A 24,464-nucleotide genomic window follows, 5' to 3' on the forward strand; every position below is an offset into this window, starting at 1 on the left:
TGAGTAGCTGAGATTACAGGTGCGCACCACCACACCTGGCTAAGTTTTTGTATTTTTAGTCGAGACAGGGTTTCACCATGTTGGCCAGGCTGGTCTCAAAACTCCTGCCCTCATGATCCACCTGCCTTGGCCTCCCAAAGTGCTGGGAGGCGTGACCCTCCACGCCTGGCCGGCTGTTTCACTTTCTTGTTACTCCTGTGTTCACTGGAGTAACAATTTTAATTTCCTTCAAGAACTTTTCCTTTGCATCCACAACTTGGCTGTTTAGTGCAAAAGGCCTAGCTTTCAGCCTGTCTTGGCTTTCAGCATGCCTTCCCCACTAAGCTTAATCATTTCTAGCTTCTGATTTTAAGTGAGAGATGTGTGACTATTCCTTTCACTTCAACACTTAGAGGCCCCTGTAGGGTTATTAATTGGCCTCATTTCAGTATTGCTGTGTCTCAGGGAATAGAGAGGCCCTAAGAGAGGTGGGGGAACGGCTGGTCGATGGAGCAGTCAGGACACACACAACGTTTGTGGATGAAGTTTGCCATGTTATATGGGTGCGGTTCATGGCACCCCAAAACAATTACAATAATATATCAAAGATCACTGATCACAGATCACTATAACACATATAATAACAATGAAAATGCTTGAAATATTGCAAGAATTACCAAAATGCAATGCAGAGACCCAAAGCGAGCACATGCTGTTGGAAAAATGGTGCCAATAGATTTGCTTAAAGCAGTGTTGACATAAATCTTCAATTTCTTTACTTCACTTTTCTTAACCTATTGCTGTCACCTATATGTCCCCAAACCTTCAATGTCTTTAACAATTCCGCTCCCTGTAAAGTGCAATAAATCGAGGCATGCCTGTACTCTCTCCTGTAATCCTGTCTCCAGCTTCTTCACCCGCCCTCAGCCCCAGCCCCTCTGCCCCCCTGCCCCTGGCACCTTCCCACCTCTGAGCTCTGTGTTGTTACCCTGTGGAAATGCCACCGTTTAGGGAAGTCTCCAACTTATTCAGTCTATAACTGTCAGAGCACACAGGTGGCTCATCTATCTTAGCAGTTACTGCATGTCACTGGTACTTTAATTCAGTCAGCCACTCAGCCTTTGGGGAGCATTTATTGAGTGCCTACTCTGCACCAAGGGAGAGCTAATATTGAGCACAGGATTCTTGCCTTCAGGGAGCTTACAGTCTAGTGGGGGAGGCAGAGATTAATCAAATAATCACATAAAGAAAGAACACATTAAAGAAGTGCCTGGCACCCTATAGGCCTTCTGCAGGTACCTGGTGAGTGAACACAGCTGCAATCAGGGCTGTGAAACACGTACGGAGGGTGGGTGCTTCCTTGAGGAGGAGGTGTAAAGGAAGAGTAAGGGTGAACAGGTGAGTGGGGGAGGAAGGGCACTCCAAGTGTGCAAGTCCCTGTGCTAGAAAGAAGTGTGGCCTACTGGAGGACCTAGAGGCCTGTGTGACTGGCGTGCAGTGACAGGAACACAGTTTAAGGTGAGGCTGGAGAGACAGATGGGCCAGGCAAGCAGGGACTTTAAGGCCTTCAAAAGTTTTGATACTGGCAGAAGAGCCAAGGGGCACCTATGAAGGCTTTCAGGTAGGGAGTAACTAACCAGCCTGTATTTTGAAATTTTGAGCCGTGCATTGGAAGGTTCACTGAATGAATGGAGGGAGGCCAGTTAGGAGGCTATTGCTAGAGTTAATTGGGTTGGGTCCGTCTCCCTACTAAATGGTAAGCGTCCTAGGACAGAACCTGTGCCAGGTACCCTTCTAAAATCACAGAAACACACACACGCACAGAGCCCAGCCCGAGCGTGCACAGAAAAGATACCCCACACACGTCTGAAATCAGTTACCCAGCAACTTCCAACCCACCAGTTTATATACACAGGGCCCTGGGGGCCTTGGGAGCAGTGGGTTGGGAAAGGGAGCCAGGCATCCTGCTGATCAGTGTTTCCCATGGTGGAACCCGGGAACGAGGCTCCCATCTCTCCATTCACTTGCTCCGTTAAGTGTTCTTCATGTTCACGGCCTGCCGGTCCACTCCCTGCTCCTGGCAGGGGTACACTAGGCTCTGTCCCCAGCCTTGGGCAGCAACAGCCAGGTCTGCTGGCCTCTGCCACACCATCCTGGCTCCTCAACGGTCCTGACGACGAAGTGGAGGTGATGGGGGATGCCGTACTGGAGGCAAGTCATAATGTCCACGGATGTGGCTGTTCTTGGGTGAGTCATAGTGGCCAGGGGGTAGGCCCGGAGGCAGAGGGGGCTGGGAGCCCACAGGGTCTCGGTCTGGAAACAAAAAGGACAGGATGAGAGGGAGTGGCTCCTCCCACCACTCTCCCCACTCCGACCACTCCCACCTCACTCCTCTCCTCTTCAACCTCTTCAAGGCAAAGAGAAGGGCCTGGATACATACACCCATTTACCATCAGCTGGCCGTGCGGCTCCGAGCAAAACACTCTTAGTTCCTCAGCTGCCAGGGGAGAAAGCCACCTCAGCCTGCCCACCTCCCATAATATGAGGAGACTTTATCACCTGCCTGGCTCCCTACTTTTCTGGGTACCAGCTCCACCACTCTGATGCTATACAACCCCACTTCAATCCCGAGTCCGGCGAGGTAGGTTCACCAAACTGTTCTCCAGATGAGGACACAGGCTCTGAGAGGCCACGTCGCCTCCCCATCATGCCTGATTTGACCCCGAAGCTGACCCCAAAGGCCTCACTCTTGGTGCCACATTATGCCTTCTCCTCTCCCTCTGTTCCTTCTCTGTTTCTGCCTCCCTTGTCCCAGTTCTCTGCTGCTCCTGCCAGTGGAGAGGGAGGGCTCACCATGGATCAGGGGGCTGGGCTGCTCATAGGTGCCACTGTCTCTCTGTGGCTGGGGCTGCCGCCACCTCTGGCTGTCCCAGAACTGAGGAGGCTGCCTGGGGGGAGATCCTGAGGGAGGGCCTTTCATCTCCATGTAGCTGCTCTCCCGGGGGCCCCCTGGCAGGCTGGGCAGGTCCCGGATGGTGGCATAGGGGTTCTCACTGCTAAGGGAAGCCACGCTGGCCCCGAGCTCCTCTTCAGAGATGAGCCCTAAGGATAGAGGAAAGAAGTCAGGCTCCACAGAGGCACTGGTTCCTTAGCCCCAGCTCAGCCACCTCCCTCGTTGCCCCCGTGCCCATACCTTTATTATAGAATGGGCCTGGGCCATTGTTGTAGCTATAGCTGTAGCTTCGGTCCAGGCGGCTGCTCCCTGAGAAGGAGGAGGCAACCGGTTATCAATCCTATGTCCCCTCCCCAGGCTCGCGCTTCCTCTAGAACTGGGGCCCAGAGCCCCCGCCTCCAGACACACACACTCAGATGCGGCATCTGGGCTGCACACGTCCACCCGCACCAGAGGCCCTGGCCTCTCGGCACCTACCCCTGTCCAGAGGCCCTGGAGGGGGCTCCCGGCGGTGCTTCCAGTCAGCAGGCAGGGTGGTGTGGTTATCATGCCCGTGGGCCCCACCTGACCGCTCAGGGGCCTGCAGGCTGGCAAAGAGTGGGCCTGGAACCTAAGGGGGCAGTGCAGGAGGGAGAGCAAGAGGCAAGGACAGGGCTTTCCAGAGAATCAGGTCTGCACGCTTCCCTCCACAGTGCACCCTCTCCCCCGGCACTGACCTTGTTAGGGGGTGGGGGGTTCGGGGAGCACTGTGACAGGGTGTGGTAGCTGGGGTTGGAGTAGTAGTGACTGTAGCTCGGAGGGACATCTGCATGACAGACACAAGCACAGGGTGAGCTCAGCGACGGGCAGGAGTCCAAGAGAGCTGTTCTGTCCCTGGAGATCAGTACTTTGGCCCTCCCTGACCTCCCTTCCTCCCTCCTCCCCACTCCTCATCTTCCCTTTGGGTCACGCCCAGCATCCACTCTTGTGCCTATGAGCCAGCCACTCATCTGTGCCCCAGGCCCCGTGCCAACTCACCTGGCATGACATACTCGGAGCCATCCAGTCGCCCACTGCTGTAAGCCACAGCCAGGTGGTGGTGCTCCTTGCCTTTTTGCCAGTGCCGATAGCCAATGAACAGTGCCACTAGGGCTACCACAAGGGACCCCAGCACTGCAATGCCAATCACTGCACCCAGAGAGTTATACGCTACTGGAGTGGTAGGCATCACAGTAAAGGGCTCCTGGATTCCTGTGTGGGATGGGACGGTCACTCAGAATGGCATCTTGGCTCTGCTGCATGGGAGAGGTGCCCAGGAGGGAAGTAGGGACAGTATGAGGGGCCTAGGTCCCAGTTCCCTGGAGACAATGTGTGGGAAGGAGGGGGCAAAAAACTCACCAATCCTGCAAGGTGCACCACTGTGCCCTGGGGGACAAACACAGGCCCCAGTCTCTGGGTGGCACTTTTCTCCAGGACCACACTGGCATGGCTGGGAGCAGTTAGCACCGAATGTCCCCAGAGGGCAGCCTGGGGAGACAGCCAAGGAGGCAGGCAGGCATCAGAGGGGACATGAAACTCTAGTCTCCTTTTTGGGTAAGGGGTAAGTTGGAGGCAGGGGCCTGGAGTTCCCCTTCTGTTGGTACCTTCTAAGCAGCGTTGTCCAGTCCAGCCTAGGGGGCAGATACAGCTCCCGTCCTGGGGATGGCAGGTCCCACCATGGTGACATTGGCAGGTCTGGGCACAGTTTTCTCCCCAGTGTCCTGGAGGGCATGCTACGGGAGACAAGGGGCCTGTCTGGGTGGGGTGGGTACAGCTCCTCCTGGATGAACTCTCAGCCCCCAGCACCACTGAAGCCTTTAGCTCAGCTTTGGTCTCCCTGGAGACATCAAAGCTTTGAACAGTATCTGCAACCAATGACTCACAAATGATTATTTCCAGCCCCATCTCTCCCCAAACTCCAAACCCACATGTCCAACTACTTAACATCTGCACTTCAAAATAATGTATTCAGTGCCACACAACCAAAGGCTTCCAAGCTACCCCAGATGGATTTTTGTTTTGTTTTTAACATAAGACAGAAGTAAACATATATCCTGTTTAAGGCATTATTTTTGTGTGTCTGACACTAACAATAATCTAATAGTAGTTGTAACCAGATTCTGTGGAAAAACTCTTCACCAAGATGACTTCCTTCTTTACCCTGCCTGCTGGTAAGCTGACATTCAACCTTCTTCATAACAGCCTGTTTCCTCTTTCCAAACTCGTTTTACTTGGCTTTTTTGGGCTAATCTTTTCGATGATCGTAATATATTTTTGTGGGGGAAAGGCTCACAAAATAAATACATGTATTTATTAATATATAAATAAAAATAAACTGAAAAGTGCAAAAGAAAAAAAGGGCTGGGTGCAGTGGCTCACACCTGTAATCCCAGCACTTTGGGAGGCCAAGATCACCTGAGGCGGGTGGATCACCTGAGGTAAGGAGTTGGAGACCAGCCTGGCCAACGTGATGAAACCCTGGGGGTCTCTACTAAACATACAAAAATTAGCCTGCTGTGGTGGTGCTTGCCTGTAATCCCAGCTACTGGGGAGGCTGAGGCAAAAGAATTAACTAAACCAGAGGCAGAGGTTGCAGGGAGCCGAGATCATGCCACTGCACTATAGCTTGGGCAACAGAATGAGACTCTGTCTCAAAAAAAAAAAAAAAAAAGAAGGGGAGCGGGAGGGGGGGAGGGGAGGGGGAGGGGAGGGGGAGGAGGGCAGGGGAGGAGGGGAGGGGAAGAGGGGAGGGGAGGAGGGGAGCGGAGGAGGGGGAGGGGATGGAGAGGAGGGAGAGGGGATGGGGAGGAGGGGGGAGGGGAAGGGGAGGGGGAGGGGAGGCGAGGAAGAAAAAAGGAAGGAAGGAAAGAAAGAAAAAAGGAAGGAAGGAAGGAAGGAAAGAAAGAAAGAAGAAGGAAAGAAAAGAAAAGAAGTCCCAAGCTAAGCCTATGATTTCCCCTGCTCCCGTAAAAATACTGTTCTTCCCAGGCTTCCCATGCAGAAAGGCAGGAATTTCTTTTCCCCTGACCCGTTCACTGCTGCATCCTTAGCATCTAGAACAGTACCCAGCATGTAGGTGGTGCCCAATAAATATTTGCTCGAGGTGGGCCCAGAGGATTTTATACCCAGGAGCTGGGGGACACAGACCTCCCGTCCTCAGCACCCCCTCTCAGCATGCACAGGTGCTCAGACACACAAGCTACCACATACGCTGGGAGCAGTCAGGGCCTGTCCAGCCAGCCAGGCAGTAGCAGGTCCCGTTCGAGGGGTGACAGAAGGAGTGGTTAGCACACTTGCAGGGCACACAGCGTTTGCCATAGCGGCCAGGCTGACAGGCTGGGGGAAAGGGGTACATGGTGACTGGGGGCAGAGGCCAATCCTCAATCAACCCTTACCCCACCGTCTCCCTCCCTCCTTCCCACTGCAGTAACTAGTCTGAAGACGAGTCAGAGAACCAGACCAGGGGTAAGGTTGCAGGTGGGGAGTGCACTGGCATCTGACGCTACACTGACCCCTGCTGGTGGCAGGTGGAGGGGGCAGTAAGGAGCCTCACATCTCTGGCAGGAGGGGCCTCGGAATCCGGGTGCACACACACAGTTGCCATTCTCAGGGAGGCAGGTGCCCCCATTCTTGCAGGTGCAGGTGTTGCTACAGTTGACTCCCCATAAGCCCTCAGGGCAAGACAGGTGGCAGCGCGTGCCTGCGGGAGACAGCAGTCGGGTGTGCCTGGCTGGGCCCCCTTCAGTTCCAGGGGGCTCTTCTGGACACATTTCCTATGGATGCATCCCCCTATCCACAGTAGGCCTGGGGCCCCAGAATACTCACCCATCCAGCCAGCCTGGCACTGACAGCGTCCATGAACAGGGTCACAGCCATCAGAGTGGTCACAGTCACAGCGACTGGCACAGCCTTCTCCAAACTGCCCCTTCTTGGAGAAGGAGTGGAGAGTAAGTAGGCCAGTCAGCTAGGGGACGCCATGCCCTCCCTCCCCCAGGCAGACAGGCTGTCCAGCACTCACCGGACAAGGCAGCTGGCAGTGGGCCCCATGCCACCCAGGGGTGCAGGTACAAGCTCCAGTTTGGGGGCTGCAGACTGCCTCATGGGCACACTGGCAGCTGGCATTGCAACCGAAGCCCCAGGTTCCAGGTGGGCAGGGCACAGAGCAGTTACCACGCTGCCAACCTGGAGGAGGGGCCTGGTAGGTAGGTGTGGGGACTCAGCTCCCCTCCTGAGCAAGCACACAGTGGAAGTTGGCTGGGCCAGATTCTATGCTATGAGCTGGGGCGGGTGGGGGGTGTTCATGGCACTATACAGGAGAAAAGCTTATGAACTATTTGATGCTGAGCAGAAGGCTAACTGCCTTCCAGTGAGGTACCACCCCATTCTGGGTCTGGGGTGCCTTCTGCAAGATAAAGGGGATGGCAGTAATCCAAATGTTTACAAGAGCTCCATCAGGTAACTAAATGACTTATACAGAGGACGTGCCAGACAATAGGGAGTAGTGGGGACTGCAGATGGGAGACTTGTTAATAGAGAGGTAGCCAAACAAAACACAACTGTATCAAAATCCAGCCTAAAGGTTGCCAATGTGTCACTCTGGCAGGTATGAGGCCCTTCCCAGGGTGGTAATTGTGTTTCTGTATGATTGAGCGTGAGGGATGTTCACCAGTGAGGTGTGTTTTGGCCTCGGCCTTTAAGGACAGGTAGGATCTTTGTGCTTGAAGAAAAGCAAAGTGGATTTTCCAGGAAGCAAGTAGCCTGGATGCTTTCCCTGTGTCCAGGTGCTGCCCCTCCACCCTTACCCTGCAGCTGCTCCCCTGCCCTTGGCCTACCCATCCTCCTGGATCTCCCTTCTTCCCTTGGCCATCACTCAAGTCTTCTCTCTGGGAAACTCCCTCCTATTACCTTCCTTGCAGACGCACTCGCCGTCGATGGGTGAGCAGGCGATGGCATTTTCACATGAGCAGCGTGCGGAACAGTTGACACCGTAGGTGTCGGGAGGACAAAGACTAGCACAGTGAGGGCCCTGAAAGAGGGTGAGCGGGTGAGAGGGGCGGCCCATTCCTTGGCCTTTCCACCTGCCTCGCTTCCTTGCAGCGAGGCGCGCCTCACCGTGTAGCCCGGCGCGCACTGACAGAGGCCGCTGGTAGCCTGGCAGACGCCACCGTGCAGGCAAAGACAGTGTTCCTGGCACCCCGGCCCGTGCGTGTCCTGCGGGCAGCTCTCGTTGCAGTGAAGGCCCGCCCAGCCCGGCAGGCAGGAGCACTCCCCGTTCATCGGGTGGCAGCTGGGGGCAGAGGCGGGGCGGGGCGCGGTCTGAGCTGGGCCAGGGCAGGCCAGCTTCCTTCCTCGACCCCTCCGCGTGGTGGGTGGGATTCGCACAACGCTGGGGTAAGGGGGCCACTAGAGAGGCTCCGCGCTATTCTGAAAACGGGGTTGGGACAAGTAGCGGTACCCCAGGCCCCTCCCGGCCCCCGAGGCCCCTCCCTTTCCCCTTCTGTGACACCTGTCCCGCCTGGATATGGCCCTGGCGCTGTGGTGACTTCGGCCCCGAAGACCTCCCCATTGGCCTCTTGATCCTTTGACTTGTCCCGCGGCCCACCTGAGGCTGTGCTCCGGGTGGCAGGTGCAGGGGGCCTGGCAGCTGAGACCGTAGAAGCCGTCGGGGCAGAGGCGCTCGGTGCAGCGGTCTCCAGTGAAGCCGTGTTCGCACAGACATGCGCCATTGGCCGGGAAGCAACGGGCATCCGGAGCGCAGTCGCACGTCTCAGCACAGTCCTGCCCAAAGCGGCCCACCGGGCACTCCTCCCGGCACCTGGGCACCTAGCTGAGTGAGCCTGGCGCCGCCCCACCTCCTCCCTCCCGCCTCCCGCCCTCCCCACACCACTCACCGATCCCCAGTGTAACCCGGAGCGCAGCGGCACTGCCCAGTGAATCGGTCACAGAGGCCTCCGTTGTGGCAGCGACATTCCTGGGAGCAGTTGGGTCCATGAAAGCCCTCTGGGCAGGGCAGGGAGCAGATGGTGCCCTGTGGGGATGAGAAGGTCAACAGGGCCACAGGCACCCAGCCTCCTCCCCAAGGCCACAGGACCCCTTGACACCCCCATAACCACAGAGCTCACCCCCTTCATTCACACCCTCCTTGGAGGCCTGCTTAGCACCATCCACAGAATTCTCCCCAGACCCACACCCCATGCCCATAGGCCCCACCCTCCGTACCATCCATCCAGGAGGGCAGCTGCAGGAGCCCTGTGGGGCTTGGAAGACGCCTCCATTTTGGCAAGGATGGGTACTGGGGCAGAAGAAGCCAGAAGTGCCCTGGGAACAGGACACGTCACAGCTGCAGGACAGAGCGGGTGGAGTCAATGTGCAAACAAGCAATAACTGCTTCCCCTCTTGCCTCCAAGGACTGCCCCCACAACCCCCACCTCAGGACTTAGTGATTCACACTTGCTCTTCCCTGCTGGGGACTGTCGAGTCAGAAAGCAAAGGTTTCCAGGACTGGAAATGGCAGGGACACCCAGCAGGTGGGGGTGAGCAAAGAGCCACGGGTGGCATGTCTGCCTTTTGGGCGCCCCCACCTCCTCACCTTGGCTGGGCTTGTTCTCTCTTGGGGAACATCTGTGCTACTATAATAGGCTCAGGTCCATGAGCGCCTCCACAAAGCTTGATCCTGATTTCCACCTAGTTCTACCTTCTTCCTCCTAGGACTCCCCAGCTCCCCCTGTACCCTGCCTTGCAACAGGGTTCTCTGGGTCCTTGTCCCAGCCTCACTTTACAGCATGTCTTCACACACGTGCTACCTCATGTTATCTTCACTGCCACCCTTCCATGTAAACAATACTATTCCCATTTTACACACAGGAAACAAGCCCACGAAGAGTCAATGATTTGCTCAAGGTCACTCCACTAGTGAGGTGGCACAGGATCCGCTGGGACCAGGATCTTGGCCTCCACGCCATCCCCACACTTGGGGCCTTTTCTGAGTTGCCTCATTTCCCCACATAGGTCTGTGTGGCCTTGTGTCTGTGACTTCGTTAAAGTGTCATTCCCCCCATTACACACCTGGGCCCAGTTCTCTCTGCAGGGCAGAAGCAGGCTCCGGTCTGGGGATCGCAGCGTGCCCCGTGGCACTGGCAGCGGAACTGGCAGGCAGGGCCATAGTAGCCAGGGGTACAGGGCTGAAGACAGTTTGGGGGCTGCAGACCCAAAGGGCAAGAACATTCCCCACTCTTGGGATCACACGAGCTGTTGTTGCCGCAGCTGCAGGGCCTGTCACACTGTGGCCCCCACATTCCTGGGGCACATTCTGTGGGATAAGGAGGCAGGAAGGGTCACCGGGGGTCTAGTCCATCCGCAGCCTCCCCATCTCTGTCTCCCAGCCCTCACATGCCCGCCCTGTCTTCCACATCTCCAGAAAAGCAATGGGGCTCTGGCGGGTAATAGCCCTGGGGTCCTAAGCCCCTGTACCCTGGTAGGGAGGGTGTACCTGAGGGTCCTGTGGCCCTGAAGGCACAAGAGGCCACTCCCTGGGGTCAGTAGCCACTCACCACTGGAACAGTCATCGCCCCGCCAGCCTGGCACACATTGGCACTGATTGGGTGCCACACAACGGCCATGGACACACTCCTGGGCACAGAGCGCTGGGACAGAGATGGGTGTGGTGAGATGTGTCCACCCCTGTCCCTACCCAGCTTTTATCCTGCAAAGCCTAACCCCACCTTCTTCCAAAATCAGGGACCTGAGGTTCTCAAACCCCCAGTTTTGCCTCTAAGATCAAGACTGAGGGGCAGCAACTCAGGGGGAGAACTTAGCAAGATGCCAGCATTCTGGGTTCCCGGTTCCTTTTTGTGAAATTGTCTGAGCACCTTGTTGGGAAAATGCTTCGGGGGAGAATCTCAGAGGGGGTCTGGACATGGACACTGTCCAGAGAGAGGGCGGGTGAGGGCCGGGGTTCTCTGGAAAGCAGTGTTTGCAGAGGCTAGTGATGGGCAGTGGCTGAGGGAAGTGGGAGGAAGAGGAAGACAGGCTCCAGTCATTAGAGTGCTGGGAGCGGGGTGTAGTGGGCAGGAGAGACTAGATAGTGACAAGTCAGAGACCAATAGCAACAGAGAGTCAGGGACAGGAAGAGACAGAGGCAGACCCAGACACCAAGTCGACAGAGACACAGAGACAGCCCAGAGACAGCCCAAAGACAGAACGAGAGCTCTAGGGCAGAGAGCAATGCAGAGACACTGTTGAGGGACATAGAGAGATGGGGTGGGAGACACATGGGGCCAGCTGGAGAGAAGGGTGTGAAGTGGCGATGGAGAGGGAAGTGCTGATCCACATCCTGGGGACAAGGCCAGGGAGAGGAGAGGAGGGGGAACCCAAAAGGGCAGAGGAGTAACCCCATTCTAGCGGGGGCCGGGAGGGACTCAGAAGGTTAAGTCCTAAGGCTAAGGCTAAGCTCCTGCCATCCCATTGCCCCACCCCACTCCCTAACCCAACCCTGGACTCACGGACACAGAACCCCCTGCTCTCGTAGAAGCCATGGCAGCATTGCAGGCGCTGGCGGTGGTCTGTCTTCACCACCTGACGGTACACGGTCCGGTATACAACCCTGCGGAGGCCAGGAAGGCAGCCCTCAGCCCCCTCTGCTGTCCGCACTCACCACAGTGTGGCCAGGGTAGGGGCACCACTTAACACTCTGGGCTGAGGGCGCATAGAAAGGGCATTCCCTGTTTGAGGTTGCAGTGCACTACGATCTCGCCACCGCACTCCAGCCTGGGTGACACAGTGAGACCTTGTCTATTAAAAAAAGAAAGAAAGAGCATTCCCTTCTTGCCCCCACCCCAGCCCCACAGGCATATACTGTAACATGCGTGTGTACCCTAAACACACACACACGCATTCACATATACATCCCATACACACGCACCCGACACAGACCATGCAGAATGAGTCCCTAGAAGCCAGGAGTTTCCTCTGAGTTTCTGAGAAGCAAACAGGTACAGAGAGCCAGGGGCCAGGCTGAGGCAGAGACTCAGGCAGCCCATCCACCCATGGAGGATGAGGAGCACTCACGTGGGCTGGGGGCAAGTATGGGGGCCCTCCCAGGGCCGCTCGCAGGGCTCTGAGGGGAGCAGGCTGAAGGGGCGGGAGTGGGACTCCTTGGTAGTGGTAGTGAAGCTGCAAGACAGGGAACAGGGTCAGGACCGAGGGCAGGAGGAGGCCTGAGCGGCCGCAATGGGAAAACGGCCATGAGGGCTTGGCCACAGTGGGGAATCCACAGCCCAACGCTGGGGCTGGCTCCCCAAGCCTAGGATGGGACCCCCATTCTGTCTCACCTCTCAAATCTGGAGGGTGTCTCCCAGAACTGGAAAGTTCCTGGGATACCCTCCATCAGAGCCCCCTTCCCACTCTATTGGACCAGAGCCTTCCATTTTTCTCTCCCTGCCCTCCCCTCACTGTATGGAAAGGGTAAGAGAGAACTGACTCTTGGGTCCAGTTGGCAGAGATGGGCTGAAGCATTTCCGGCTATATTTTGCCCTGGGTCTTTTCTCCCCGCCCTGTTTCCTTTGCTCCTCCTGGGCCAGCCCCTCTGCTTGCTCCACAATGAATGACTCCCACTCTGTGCTCTGTTCCAAAGTTGGCCTCCCACAGGAACTAAGGGACAGGGACAGAGAAAGGATGACTCAGAGACTGAGACAAGGTCAGAAATGGGGCTGGAGTCAAAGGCAACCCATACAGAGGAGTAGAGAGAGCAGAAACAGAGAAATAGGCAGGAGGGGAGAGACTGGAGGGAAGGAAGGAGGTTAAAGGAGGACCAGGAAGAGAACTCCCGTAGGGACAATAAGGACAATCGGGAGCTAGGGCTTCGTGCCCTCAAGGTGCAGCAGGGGCCCTCTCACCTTTCCCAGAAGCTGCAGGTGTTGGGATCACTGGGGTTGAGAGTTCCAGCCAGCCTCAGGCCCACGGCCAGGAGAAGGAGGGGACACAGAGGCGGTGACATTGCAGAGGCCTGCAGCAGGGTCGGCACAGAGCGGGCAGGGCCACTGCAGCCAGCAGCCTGGAGGACCTGTCTGCAGAGACCTGAGCCGTGGGCATGCAGAAGAGACCAGGCTGCGGCCCCGCGTCCTCTGGCCCCTTGCTCTGGGCTCTAGCTCCCCCACACCTCACTCCTGAGCTGCAGTCACTTCCACGCCTCCGGTCTTTGCTCATAGTTTGCTTAGACACACTCACGTCTCATTCTCCACCCAGAGTTCTCATCTTTCAAGGTCTAGTTCAGGTGCCACCCCTTCCCTCCTCCACTTCCTGATCCTCATTGGCAGACAACCCCACTCATTCCTTCTGGGGGTCCCAGTACCATTCACCCCCACCCCGCTGTTGCAGTGCCTGCTCCCTGATCATGACCTCCAGAGGCAGGGGCCCAGTGCCTTTCATCTCTGAATCCCCAGTCCCCAGCCCAGGCCCTACCCAGGGCACTTTGATATTTGTACCAAGGTGTGAGACTGGAACCAGTGAGGGGAAGTGATGAAGGACGCAGCCTTGGGCTCAGTCAGAGGAAGAACTTTTCAACAGTCAGAGTGGCTCAGGAATGAAATAGGCTACCTCAGGTGGTGAGTTCCCCGTCACTGGATATATGCAGGCGGAAGCCAAAACCAGCCTGATGAAATGCTGTCAGGGGTTTCCTGCTCTATGAGGTGGAGTGGGGCTGGGTCCAGGTGACCTCCCAACCAGTGGTGTGCTGGAGCCAGCTCATACGGGCCCAGAGAGGCAATTGTATGCATCTCTTCCTAGCAACATGTTCAATGATGTCACATGAGTAGCTTGAAGTCAGGCATGGGGGATTATTGACACTAGACAAACTAGCAAACACTAAAACCCAAGGCCAGTCTCCCTCCTGGAGTCAGCTGTGACACCTCAGCCAGCACACCACAACACCCAGCTCTAGGTGTTATCACCTGACAAGGTCACCAACCTGGTCTTACATTTAAGGAAAAGCTCCTGCCTCCCTCAGACCGCCCTGTCAGCCATTTGGAAATGGGGTCCTCTCCATCCCCACCGCCCCTGGCTCCCAGGACTTCAGACGACTCTGCTGCCTCAGCTCCTGAGCTCGGGAGAGGCTGAGCTCCCACAGTGCCCATCCCCGAAGCCGGCTTCAGGTTCTGCGCTCCGTGTTCCCAAAACTTGCTCTGGCTCCCTGCTCTATGCCTCCCCGAGGCGCCCACATCTGCTTATAATTTTTCTGAGATGAGAGAAAGGTCGCGGTTGCTGGCCCCTTACCCCCCTGAGTATCTCTGGAATGTTGCTGCCTGGCCCCACCTCACACCCCACACCCACACACTCCCAGGGTCCCCACAGCCGCTCTCAGCCCCAAGGAGGGTGGCCCCTCCTTCCCCCCAGGTCTAGGCTCCTAACTTAACCCTATCTCAACTGCCGTGTTCCTCCTTCACCTTTAACCCTCCAGCAGCCAAATCTCCAGCCTTTCATCCAGGATGCTGGCCCACCTCCCCTCCCAGTGCCAGCGTCTACCCACCCCTCCAGTGCAGCCCAGCCGCATGCCCCATCACACCTCCCACAGGGCGAATCTCAGCCTCTAGCCTCTTCTGTGCTTCCTCCCATCCATCCTCAGTAGCCAAGTAACTCACCAGGTAGGGCCTGCCCACAGCTCAGCCCTGGGTCCTGGGGCCTGGGGCTTGAGGGCCAGGGAATGTCCTGGGGGATCCCAGCATTCAGGATATGAAGCCTGAAAACAGGAAACAGAGCCTGGCTAGGAAGAGGGACATCAGGGAGCGTGACGGGGGTGGCTCCGTCCTCCCACCATCCTGAACGCAGTGGGTAGCATACGGGAGGGCCATGACCAGAAGCCTCTTTCTGGCAGCTTGTCTCCAGAACTGACACTGTGGCCCCCTCTGAAGGCGAGAGGCCACAGTCAGGAGCGCCCTAGAGACACTCCTCAGAGTCTGTCCCAGCACTCCACCCCCACATCACTCAGACACATCCCCACTCCCAGACAGAGTCATTCCTTCTCCTAATGTCCCCAAACCATCCCCTTCCAGCCTGTCCTGCTCCAGTCATCTTCCCAGGCCCAATACCCACTCCAGGGCTCGCTCTGCCTGGCCCCAGCTAACCTTCTCCCCACCTCTCCCTCAGTGTGGTTGGCAGCCAGGGCCATGGGCAGGACCCCGAGTCCTCCACACACCTCTGCCTCATTTCTCAGTCTCCACACTCCCCTCTTCCTGGACCCTCAGCTCTGGCCCTGGTGTGGGGCCCCTGTGCTCCAACTGCAGCTCAGTCTGTCTGAAGCCAGGCTCATCACCCTTGTCCCTGGGTGAGCCTCATCTCCTGAGACGCACAGGGATTCTCCAGCCATCCCCCTGCCCAGGCGTGGTGGCATGGACAAAATCTGTTGCAGGAAGGACCCGAGTTAAGGCCCAGGGAGGAAGTGCCGTATAGGTTGAGCTGTTGTTGGGCCTAGAAAAGGTCCTTCCTCCCATTCCCGTCAGCCCCCACCCACCCAGGTCCTGTCCCTGTCACCTCCTCTCAGCCAACTTCTAGAGAACACGGTTCACCTGGGTGGCTTTGAGATGGACTGAAGGACAGAGGAGCATGAGGAGGGGCTGACTCTAATCCCCACCCACTTCTGGCTGGCTGGGAGGTTAGCTGGCTGGAGGGGTGGGTAGGTTCTGTTTTCCCAAAGGTCCTCAGGGTAGGGCCGGAGTGCGGAGGAGGCATCAGCTGGTCAGCCCAGGGGCTGGAAGCCAGGGTGGGGTCAGGGGAGATCAGTGGGTGGCCCAGGGAGGGGACAGATGGGGTGGGGGTCCTGAAAGGAAGAGGAAGGGTTTGGCTTGACCATCCTCTGCCTCTGAGAAGGGAACACAGGCCAGACCAGGAGCCCAGAACCCCAGCCTGGCCTCCAGGCTTGTTCCCATCTAAGCCTTTTTCCCTAAGGGGCAGGGCACCTGAGCTTGGCCCATGCTCCCCCAACCCCTCCCAGCCACAGCAACGCTGGGCCCCAAGAGATTGCACACATCCCTCAAGGGGGTGAAATCAGACCACTCCTGGGCCCCTGCCCTGCCCTGGGGGTCCACATTGCATTCACTGAGGGGGACCCTGGAGCACCCCCACTGCAGGCTTGCTTCTTCGTCATGCAGAGGCCCCCTCCTGTTCCCCTACTCAACCTTCACCTTCCAAGCCTCTGGTTTGAGGGACTCAAACACCTTCCCTCCCAAGAATCATAATGTGACCCCATGTATCGTTCACTGAGCTGAGACAGGCAGGGTGTTGAGAGATTTACACGGATCATCACATTTAAAGTTCACATTAACCCCCTGTGGTAGGTGTTATGGCCCACTTCAGAGATGAGGAAGCAGGCACAGAGAGAGTAAGAAACCTGACCAGGACCACACAACCAGGAGTGTCAGAGCTGGGATCCAAATCCAGGCTGCTGGCAGAGGACTCCCCATGATTCCATTCTTTCCCGAGCCCAGATGGGAAGCCCAGGGGCTCTGTATCTTCTTTTTCAAAGCCTCTCTTATGGGGGTGGGGGAGCTGGCAGGGGGTTGGACAGGAGAAGGGGATGGGGGTGGGGGCTGCCACAAGAACATGATCAGAAGCGTGGGAACTGAGATGTGTTTACAGTCAAGAATGAGCTGACACTTCTCTCTCCTCCACCTCAAGATGTAAATCGGCTGGGCTCCTGGCCAGGCCCTGAGATCCCAGTCCCGCCTGCACAGCCCAGCATCCCTGCCCTCTCAGCCTCTGAGCCCACACAGAAGACCGGATCACCCTCCCTGGGCTTCCCCAAACTCCAGCTCAGCTGGTTCCCTCTGGTGGGGAGCACCCCTATCCTAACTGTGCCCCAGCCCCTCCTAGGATGAAGGAATTGAGAGTGGGCTTTGGGGGAGCAGGGGTAGGGGGTGATTAGAGTTCCTGGTGGACAGGAGGATCCATTTCTATAGAAAGCAGAGACTAAGAGCAATGGAAGTGAGACAGCAGAAGGGACTTCCCCACGGGCTCCCTTCCAGCTTCTCTGGGAAATCATGTAGCAAAGGATAACCCCTCAGCTCTGCACCCCCAACCCCTGCCCAAGTTCAAGCCTGGGTGTGAATCCCAGCCTGCAGTTCCCTCACCTATAAAATGGGGATGAGATTAGCACTTCCTTTGTAGGGCCGCTGGGCAGACTAAATGAGTTGGTCTAGATAAAGCGGTAAGAGCCAGTATCTAATATGCTCAGTTAATGTTAACTGTCTCCATGATAGCGTCCTCAGTCCCACTCCTCCTCCTGCACCCAATGTGGCCCCCATCCGCCCTCCCCTTGGCGCCTTTGGGTATTAATTCCAGGAAAAACGTTCTTGTGTTTTCTGAAGAACCCCCAGGATGATCCGGGAATGGGAATGGGGCCGCAAATGCTGACAGAGAGAAAGGAAGTGGGGGCGGGAGGGGGCCAGGCTCCCCCGAGAACCTGATCCCCCAAAACGATGGGCTGCCCGCCAGGTGCATCTTCAAGCCAGACGCAGTTGACAAGGCAGAATGCCTGAATTCTGCTTCCCCTGGACCTGGGCCTGAGCACCAACCCTAGTTCCTTGCTCTGTCCGACTGCCCCCTCCTCTCTTCTCCATCTCCCTCTTTCTCTGTCTCACCACTTCCCATCCGGGAGTACAAAGCTTCTAGTCCTATCTCTGTTACTTACAAGCTGTGTAACCTGAGTTATAATATATCACTTGAGTCCTCTGATCCTCCATCTCCTCATCTGTAAAATGGGAGACTATCACTCCCCACCATCTCTCAGGGTCCTGCAAACGTTGGAACTGCTGGTTCCAGTGACCATTCTGGAACAGAACCTCAGACCTCAGACTAGAGCCTGCTCCGTGGATGTGTGTTGATGCAAAAACAGAATCCTCCAAGCTCCAGGGTTTCTGCCTCTTCCTTTTTGACTTTTGTCTTGTTCTCCATCAGAAACTCTGCTGTCTACCTTTCCCCACCTGCTTCCTTCGTCAGCTTCTTGGTCTCTGTCTTCCTGCCTCTCTTCTTCCCTTTCTATACTAAGGCTGTCATGTACAGTTGCACGGTGTATGTACTGCACAACAGCATCCACTTTCAAGGGCTTTCCACTTTCAGAGTGGAAGCTGAACTCCAGCTACGATCCACTCACTAAAGCCATGCGTCTTAGCTTGGTACTAAGGTTGTCTTGCCCTGTATCTCTCTTGTCTTTCTGTCTGTCTCCTGTCTTTGTGTCTGTTTCTCTGTGGTGTTTTCTAACCTATCTTTGCCATGGAGACAGAATCACTTAGTCTTTCCCACCCAGCAGTGAGATCCCAGTCCAAAGACTTCTCCCCTCCCTCCCCACACAGGGAGCTCCCGCAGCAGCTTGCTGCACTCCACCGGCTACCCAGTACACCCATGTACACACTTGCACACTGAAGCACAGAACGCTGCCTATATCCAGCCTGGCCAGGCCCTCGGCACGCCAGGCATGTCTGCCGGATGGAGAAACAGGAAGCCTGCGTGTGCGACCAGAGTGCGCCAGAGGCTGGGCGGGAAAGGGGCAGGGGTGAGGGGCTGGACTTGTGTTCTCTGTGACTCAGGAAACAGAAGCTAGAGGGTCCTAGGTCCGACCTGTTTACTAATCAGGAAATGGGACAGCTGCAGGGACCCTGATTCACACATCTATCGCACACCTCCTGGAGGCTGTCACCAGTGCCCGTCCCAACCCTCGCCGCCACCCTGGAAGGTGCTGGTAATTGTCATCCCCATTTTGTAGGCAGCACAGTGGAGGGTCTCAGGTAAAATGCCTTGCCAAGGGCTGTCTGGCTGCCAGAGGCAAGAGCAGGATTCCAATCTGCTTCAAAGGACAAAGCTGTGTGGGGAGGTAACCCCTGGGGTGACATAGGCTAGGGAGCAGGTGACATAGGCTAGGGAGCAGCACCCCCTCAGGCCCACCCTGCTCATCGCCACCCCAAGATTACATTCAGAAAGTACTCTGGCCACTGCCCCTCTCTCCCACTCTCTGTGGCTCCCTACACCCCAATAAAGAACACCCAGGGGGCCAGTCCCTACCAGGGGGTCCAGCTTCATTGCCTCTACCCCTGCGCTCCCATCACACTGGACAGCCGCTGACCCCACATGCCTCTCACCATACCGCCACCGTGGCTCAGGCCACCCCTGAAATGCCCAGTTCTACACAGCCTCAAGGCCAGCCTCTTCCAAGAAGCCCCTCAGTGGCTCTGGCCTCACGCACTCCTCCCTACTCTCCAGGCCTTCCTGCAGGCTCTCAGCACAGTCACCACAGACCCTCATGGCTTCAAGGAGGCTGGGGTTGCTCTTCTCCCCTGAATGCCCTGAGGCCAGCTCCCAGCTGGACATGCATCTGTCCCTGGAGGGTCCACGCCTCCCCAAACCTCAACCAAAATCCTGGCACCAGTGTACCTCCTCTGGAGGCAAGTGGAACTCACCCAGGCCAATCCAGGGGTTCACAGCCCCCGAAATACTCCAAGTCTGCTGGACTGATTAGGCTGATGGATACCCCTTCTGTGACTGCTGGTTTGTGAGTCTGTTTTCCCCACCAGGCTGGACTCTCTCAAATCTTACTCCTCTCCAAGGCTCTGTGAGCGGGCCTGGGTGCCCCCTGGGTGTTTCCTCGCAGCTCCCATCCTATGAGTCATTATGTTTTTATTAAAGTTAGTCTGCCTCACTGAACTGGAGCTCCCTGGGGACAGGGTATTTCTCTGCTTTCCTCACCACTATAACCCCAGCACTGGCCAGCACCTACACCCAGGATGCCTGGCACCCAACAGGCAATAACTAAACATTTGTGTGGAGTGGATGGACTGATACACCCTGAAATCTTTCTGACTCCAGTACGCCTTGACTTTCCCGGGAATGGGAGAGAGGGAGAGATGTTCAGCGGCTGTGGCGTCTCCCCATACTCCAGACAGTAGAGCTGGGCCCTTGTCCCGGGGCCCTCAAGACACAGTGAGGTGCGTGTTTGATGAGATGATGGAAAGTGGAATGCAGAAAGAACTTTTCAACGTTACAAAGCAAAAGGCGGCTCCAGACTTGCCCTCCTGACCTCCGGCAGGAATTCCTCAGGGCCGGCCTCCAAGTTCCTATGGAATGAGTGCACAGTAGCGCCAGGCCCTGAGTCACCTGGAGGTGGAGGGGCATGCCCACACCGCATGAGCCCTCATCCTGTGCCTCCCCTTCCAGGGCCAACACCCGCTCACTGTCCACTGCACACATCTCCTGCTACACAGAGGGACTGGGCCCCAGGAGCCACTTCATGGGGGTAGGACGGAGGGCAAAAGCAGGAGGGCATGAGCACCCACCAGCAGTGAGCAGGCCATGCCCCAGGGCCCACCTACATGCTGTTTCTCTCAGGACTCCCGTCTTGCCGCACATGGGTGCTGTAATACTAATTACCGTGCCTCGTTAAATGTGTACTGTGGCTAGATCCTGTCTTTTAGTTCTCCCAGCAATCCTATAAAGTAAGCGCTATTATGCCTCCCATTTTATGAAGAAATATCCCAGAAAGGTTCAGTGATTTGTCCTAGGCCACACAGGCAACTGAAGCCAGAGCAGGGATTTGGGCCAGGTCTATCTCATTCCAAAGCCTGTGCTGCTTTCTTTTTGTTTTGTTTTGTTTTGTTTTGAGACAGAGTTTCACTGTGTGCCCAGGCTGGAATGCAGTGGCATGATCATGGCTCACTGCAGCCTCAACCTCCTGGGCTCAAGCGATCCTCCCACCTCAGACTTCTGAGTAGTTGGGCCCACAGGCGGGCACCACCACGCCCAGCTAATTAAAAAAAAAAAAATTGTACGGATGCAGTCTCATTGTGTTGAACAGGCCGGTCTTGAACTCCTGGCCTCCAGAGATCCTCATGCCTTGGCCTCCCAAAGTGCTGGGATTACTGGCGTGAGCCACCTCACCTGGTGTTTCCAGTGTGCTGCTTTCTTTTTCTTTTTTTCTGAGACGGAGTCTCGCTTTGTCGCCCAGGTTGGAGTGCAGTGGTGTGATCTCGGCTCACTGCAAGCTCCGCCTCCCGGGTTCACGCCATTCTCCTGCCTCAGCCTCTGGAGCAGCTGGGACTACAGGCACCGGCCACCACGCCTGCTAATTTTTTTTTTTTTTTTTTTTTTTTTTTTTGTATTTTTAGTGGAGACAGGGTTTCACCGTGTCAGCCAGAAGTCTCGATCTCCTGACCTCATGATCCGCCCATCTCAGCCTCCCAAAGTGCTGGGATTACAGGCATGAGCCACCGCACCCGGCCTCCAGTGTGCTGCTTTCTAACCTCATAGTTTCTCTTTGGTCTTCTGACTTTCTCCTCCTCTCCCTCAGTCTCCGCCTCCTTTTTGTTCTATCCCTAGGTCTCTGCTCTATTTTTCCAGGCCTGCTTTTCTCCCTCCGGGCATTTTGTTGTAATGAGTCTATGCCTCTGCTGTGTCTCTGCATCTGTCAGCCTCTGTTTCCATATTTATATCTGTCTCTATCTCTGTCTTTGTGTTTCTCTCTCTCCTTTCCTGTCTTCTCTGCCCCGTCCTTCTGGTTTCTCCCCTGTAGGTTAGGTGACAGGAGCCAACATCCTCCCCAGAGCTAGGATGGCACCCCAGGGTCCCCCATGAGTCCTGGGAGGCCTCTTTCTCAAGGCTCCCAAGGCTCCTCAGAGGAGAGGCTTGGGGAGCACCGTGGTGGAGGCTCCACCTGGCCTCAGTCTCCTCCCCAGCAGTGTGTGTCGGGTGGGGGGAGGCACACAGCAGCCCCATGACCTTCTATCTCTCTCCAGGTTTCCGACTGGTGGATGGGGCTGCCTGGAGCATGAGTTTCCTCTTCTGGGAGAGTCTGATAGGAGATGTTGAGGGGGGACAGAGGGTGAAGGAACAGATGCCAACTCTCAGCTTTACCCTCCAGTGGAGACAGAGGAAGGCAGAGAAGTGAGTCTGGCCAACTCAGCTCCTAGAGATGGCAGCCCCAGCTGCAGTGGGGAACATGGTGGGTGGACCTTCAGAGGCCTCAAGAGTGGGAGAGGCCACACAGCAGGGAGGAGACACAGGAGACAGGAGGGCTGCGCCCACACCCTGGCTTATGACTGGCTCACCAGCACACACAACAGGCCCTATACCATGAGCTGGGTTTGAGTGGGGTTCAGAGATGAGCTCCCTGGTCTCTAACCATCCCCCTAGTACAAGGCCAGCTTAGGCCAGGGTTGAGAGCTGACACCCGGCCTAATCCTGCCCGAGCTGAGGCCTGGCTGAGCCTGGGAACCTCAGGCTAGTACAAGCTGTTCCTGTCCCAGGGGACTAGGGTCACAGCCCAGCCCCAGGAGAGGCCACTCATAACAGGCCAGAACAGGGGAGTGGAGAGCAGCTACTGGAGGCTGGAGACGGGAGCAGGGGTGAAGGGTGGCCTTGATGGGGCCTGGGCTCCTGGACCCCCCACACACCCACCTGGCTCTTAGCACAACCTCAGATTATCAGCCTGCCAAGTTTTCTGAGGATCCAGATGCCCAAGACCTCAAACCGAACCCCCAGTCCTCATAACTGGCAAAGATGTAAGAGCCAGGAACCTGCAAACTTGGGTCCTTCTACATCCTCCGTCAAACATTTCTCCCCGGTGGGCAGAGAGATGACACTGATCATCTGTTTATCTATTGTTATTCAAAGCAGGAGACACGTTTTTGCTCACTTAAGCCTCACAACCCATATTATTCTCCTTTAGAAACGAGAAACTGAGGCACAGAGGTCAGGTCTCTTGACCAAGACCCCACAGACAGCAGCAGAGTGGAGGGTGGCACTTAGGTAGTCTTGGCTCCAGTGTCGATGCTCTTGTGGCTACACTTCCCTTAAAAGCCAAGGACAGCACCCGGTGCCGGCCAAGGACAGCACCCAGTCTTCTCTTCCCAGCCCTGGGAGGGGGCAGGGAGCCAGGCTGCCCCGACTCCCAAAGTCCGGGGACCAGGGGCTCAGGGAACAACCTCGCTAGCATTTCATCTCACTTACATGTTCATTACGGAAGGGAACCCCCAATCCATCCTCTCTGGCCCTCTCCACTGCCCCCTTCCCCTCCTTATCAGTCCCTCTTTTCTACACTCCTGGGTCTGGGGCCTCAGACTCTAATCGAGGAGGGGGACCTCGGGGCCACACGCTCTTTCCCTGGGGCAGGGTGGTCTCCGGGCCCCACCACCCAGGCCTCCCCTGCCGGGGAGCGCGCAGTCACTCACCTGCCTGGGGACCCCGTCTCTCCTGTGGCCTCGGGTGGGAACTGCTGGGGTCTGCGAGGAGGAGGACTGGACAACCGAGGACGGGGCGAGGGTCCCCGCTTCGAGCCCCAGCCTGACTGCGGGAGCGGCGGGGAGGCGGGACGTTGCTGATCGCAGGGCCGGGAGGGGCGCGGAGGGGCGGGGGGCAGGAAGGGGGTGGGAACTCGGGCCCTCGCCAAGGCAGGAAGTTTTGACAAGGAAACAGGAGCCGGGGGAGGGGAGATCCAGGCGCCCGGGAGGGAAAACTGTGTTCAGGGTGGGATCACAGAGGCCGACTCTGCGCGGCCTGGGCCAGAAGCAGAGAGGGATGAGGAGAGGAGGTCAGCTCAGGCACCCAGGGCCCGAGTCCCTCCCTAGCTTCCCTTCGTTATGCGGCCTGGGTTACTTAACCTCTCGTGCCTCAGCTTTCCTATCTGCAAAGTGGGGTTGTGGGAAGGAATCAGTGAGATCGCCTACGTAGGGCGCTGTCCAGTGCTGCCCAGCAACCGTGATCTTATTAAGACCCCGCCCGGGCACCGCATCCCACTAGTCTCGGAGAGGCTGACAGGGCGAGGCCCCTCCTCTCCTCCTGCCGCCCCTAATCACACTGCGGAAAGCCGGGCGCGGTGGCTCACGCCTGTAATCCTAGCACTTTGGGAGGCCGACACCGGCGGATCGTGGAGCCCAGAGTTGGAGACCAGCCTGGCCAACATGGCGAAATCCTGTCTCTGCTAAAAATACAAAAATTAAGACCGGGCGCCTTGGCTCAAGCCTGTAATCCCAGCAGTTTGGGAGGCCGAGGAGGGCGGATCCTTTGAGGTCAGGAGTTCGAGACCAACCTGGCCAACATGGTGAAACCCCGTCTCTACTAAGAGTACAAAAAAAATCAGCTGGGCGTTGTGGTGGGCGCCTGTAATCCCAGCTACAGGGGCAGGCTGAGGCAGAAGAATCGCTTGAACCCAGGAGACGAAGGTTGCAGTGAGCCGAGATCACACCACTGCACACCAGCCTGGGCGACAGAGCAAGACTCCATCAAACAAAAACCAAAACAAACAAACAAAAAAACGCGCCAGGTGTGGCGGTGCGCACCTGCGGTCTCAGCTTACTGGGGAGGCTGAAGAGGGAGGATCGTTTGAGCCTGGGAGGTCGAGACTGCAGTGAGCCAAAATCCCTTCACTCCACTCCAGCCTGGGCGACAGACAGAGCGAGACCCTATCTTTAAAAAAAAAAAAAAAAAAAAGTCACACTGCGGGAGAGTGTGACCCTGGGAAGCAGTCTCCGGTGCAGTCTCCACC

The 24,464-nt window shown here is 56.7% G+C and overlaps 1 protein-coding gene across 13 annotated transcripts; it reads right to left on the reverse strand.

Annotated features, from left to right (window-relative positions):
- Positions 1–518: 518 nt before the first annotated feature.
- Positions 519–23,287, reverse strand: PEAR1 (platelet endothelial aggregation receptor 1). 13 transcript variants are annotated; one of them, XM_030936907.1, is made up of 25 exons: positions 23,152–23,287; positions 14,584–14,681; positions 13,544–13,728; positions 12,844–13,014; positions 12,017–12,121; positions 11,452–11,552; positions 10,501–10,593; positions 10,016–10,259; positions 9,170–9,290; positions 8,842–8,978; positions 8,553–8,765; positions 8,063–8,237; positions 7,856–7,976; positions 6,969–7,132; positions 6,776–6,878; positions 6,504–6,650; positions 6,161–6,286; positions 4,555–4,683; positions 4,310–4,438; positions 3,950–4,162; positions 3,649–3,737; positions 3,410–3,542; positions 3,173–3,241; positions 2,833–3,081; positions 519–2,292 (listed from the first exon to the last, which is right to left on the reverse strand). In XM_030936907.1, exons 4-25 carry the CDS (start codon positions 12,942–12,944, stop codon positions 2,141–2,143), a joined length of 3,114 nt encoding a protein of 1,037 aa, XP_030792767.1. In that variant the 5' UTR covers positions 12,945–13,014; positions 13,544–13,728; positions 14,584–14,681; positions 23,152–23,287; the 3' UTR covers positions 519–2,140. The 13 variants fall into 13 exon arrangements, with proteins under 13 accessions (XP_030792767.1, XP_030792768.1, XP_030792770.1 ...); XM_030936908.1 differs by having other exon boundaries at positions 12,844–13,024; XM_030936910.1 differs by lacking the exon at positions 13,544–13,728 and having other exon boundaries at positions 12,844–12,953.
- Between the last annotated feature and the right edge of the window lie 1,177 nt (positions 23,288–24,464).

The sequence above is a fragment of the Rhinopithecus roxellana genome, chromosome 8 (assembly GCF_007565055.1).
Source record: "Rhinopithecus roxellana isolate Shanxi Qingling chromosome 8, ASM756505v1, whole genome shotgun sequence".
Taxonomy (NCBI): Eukaryota; Metazoa; Chordata; class Mammalia; order Primates; family Cercopithecidae; genus Rhinopithecus; species Rhinopithecus roxellana.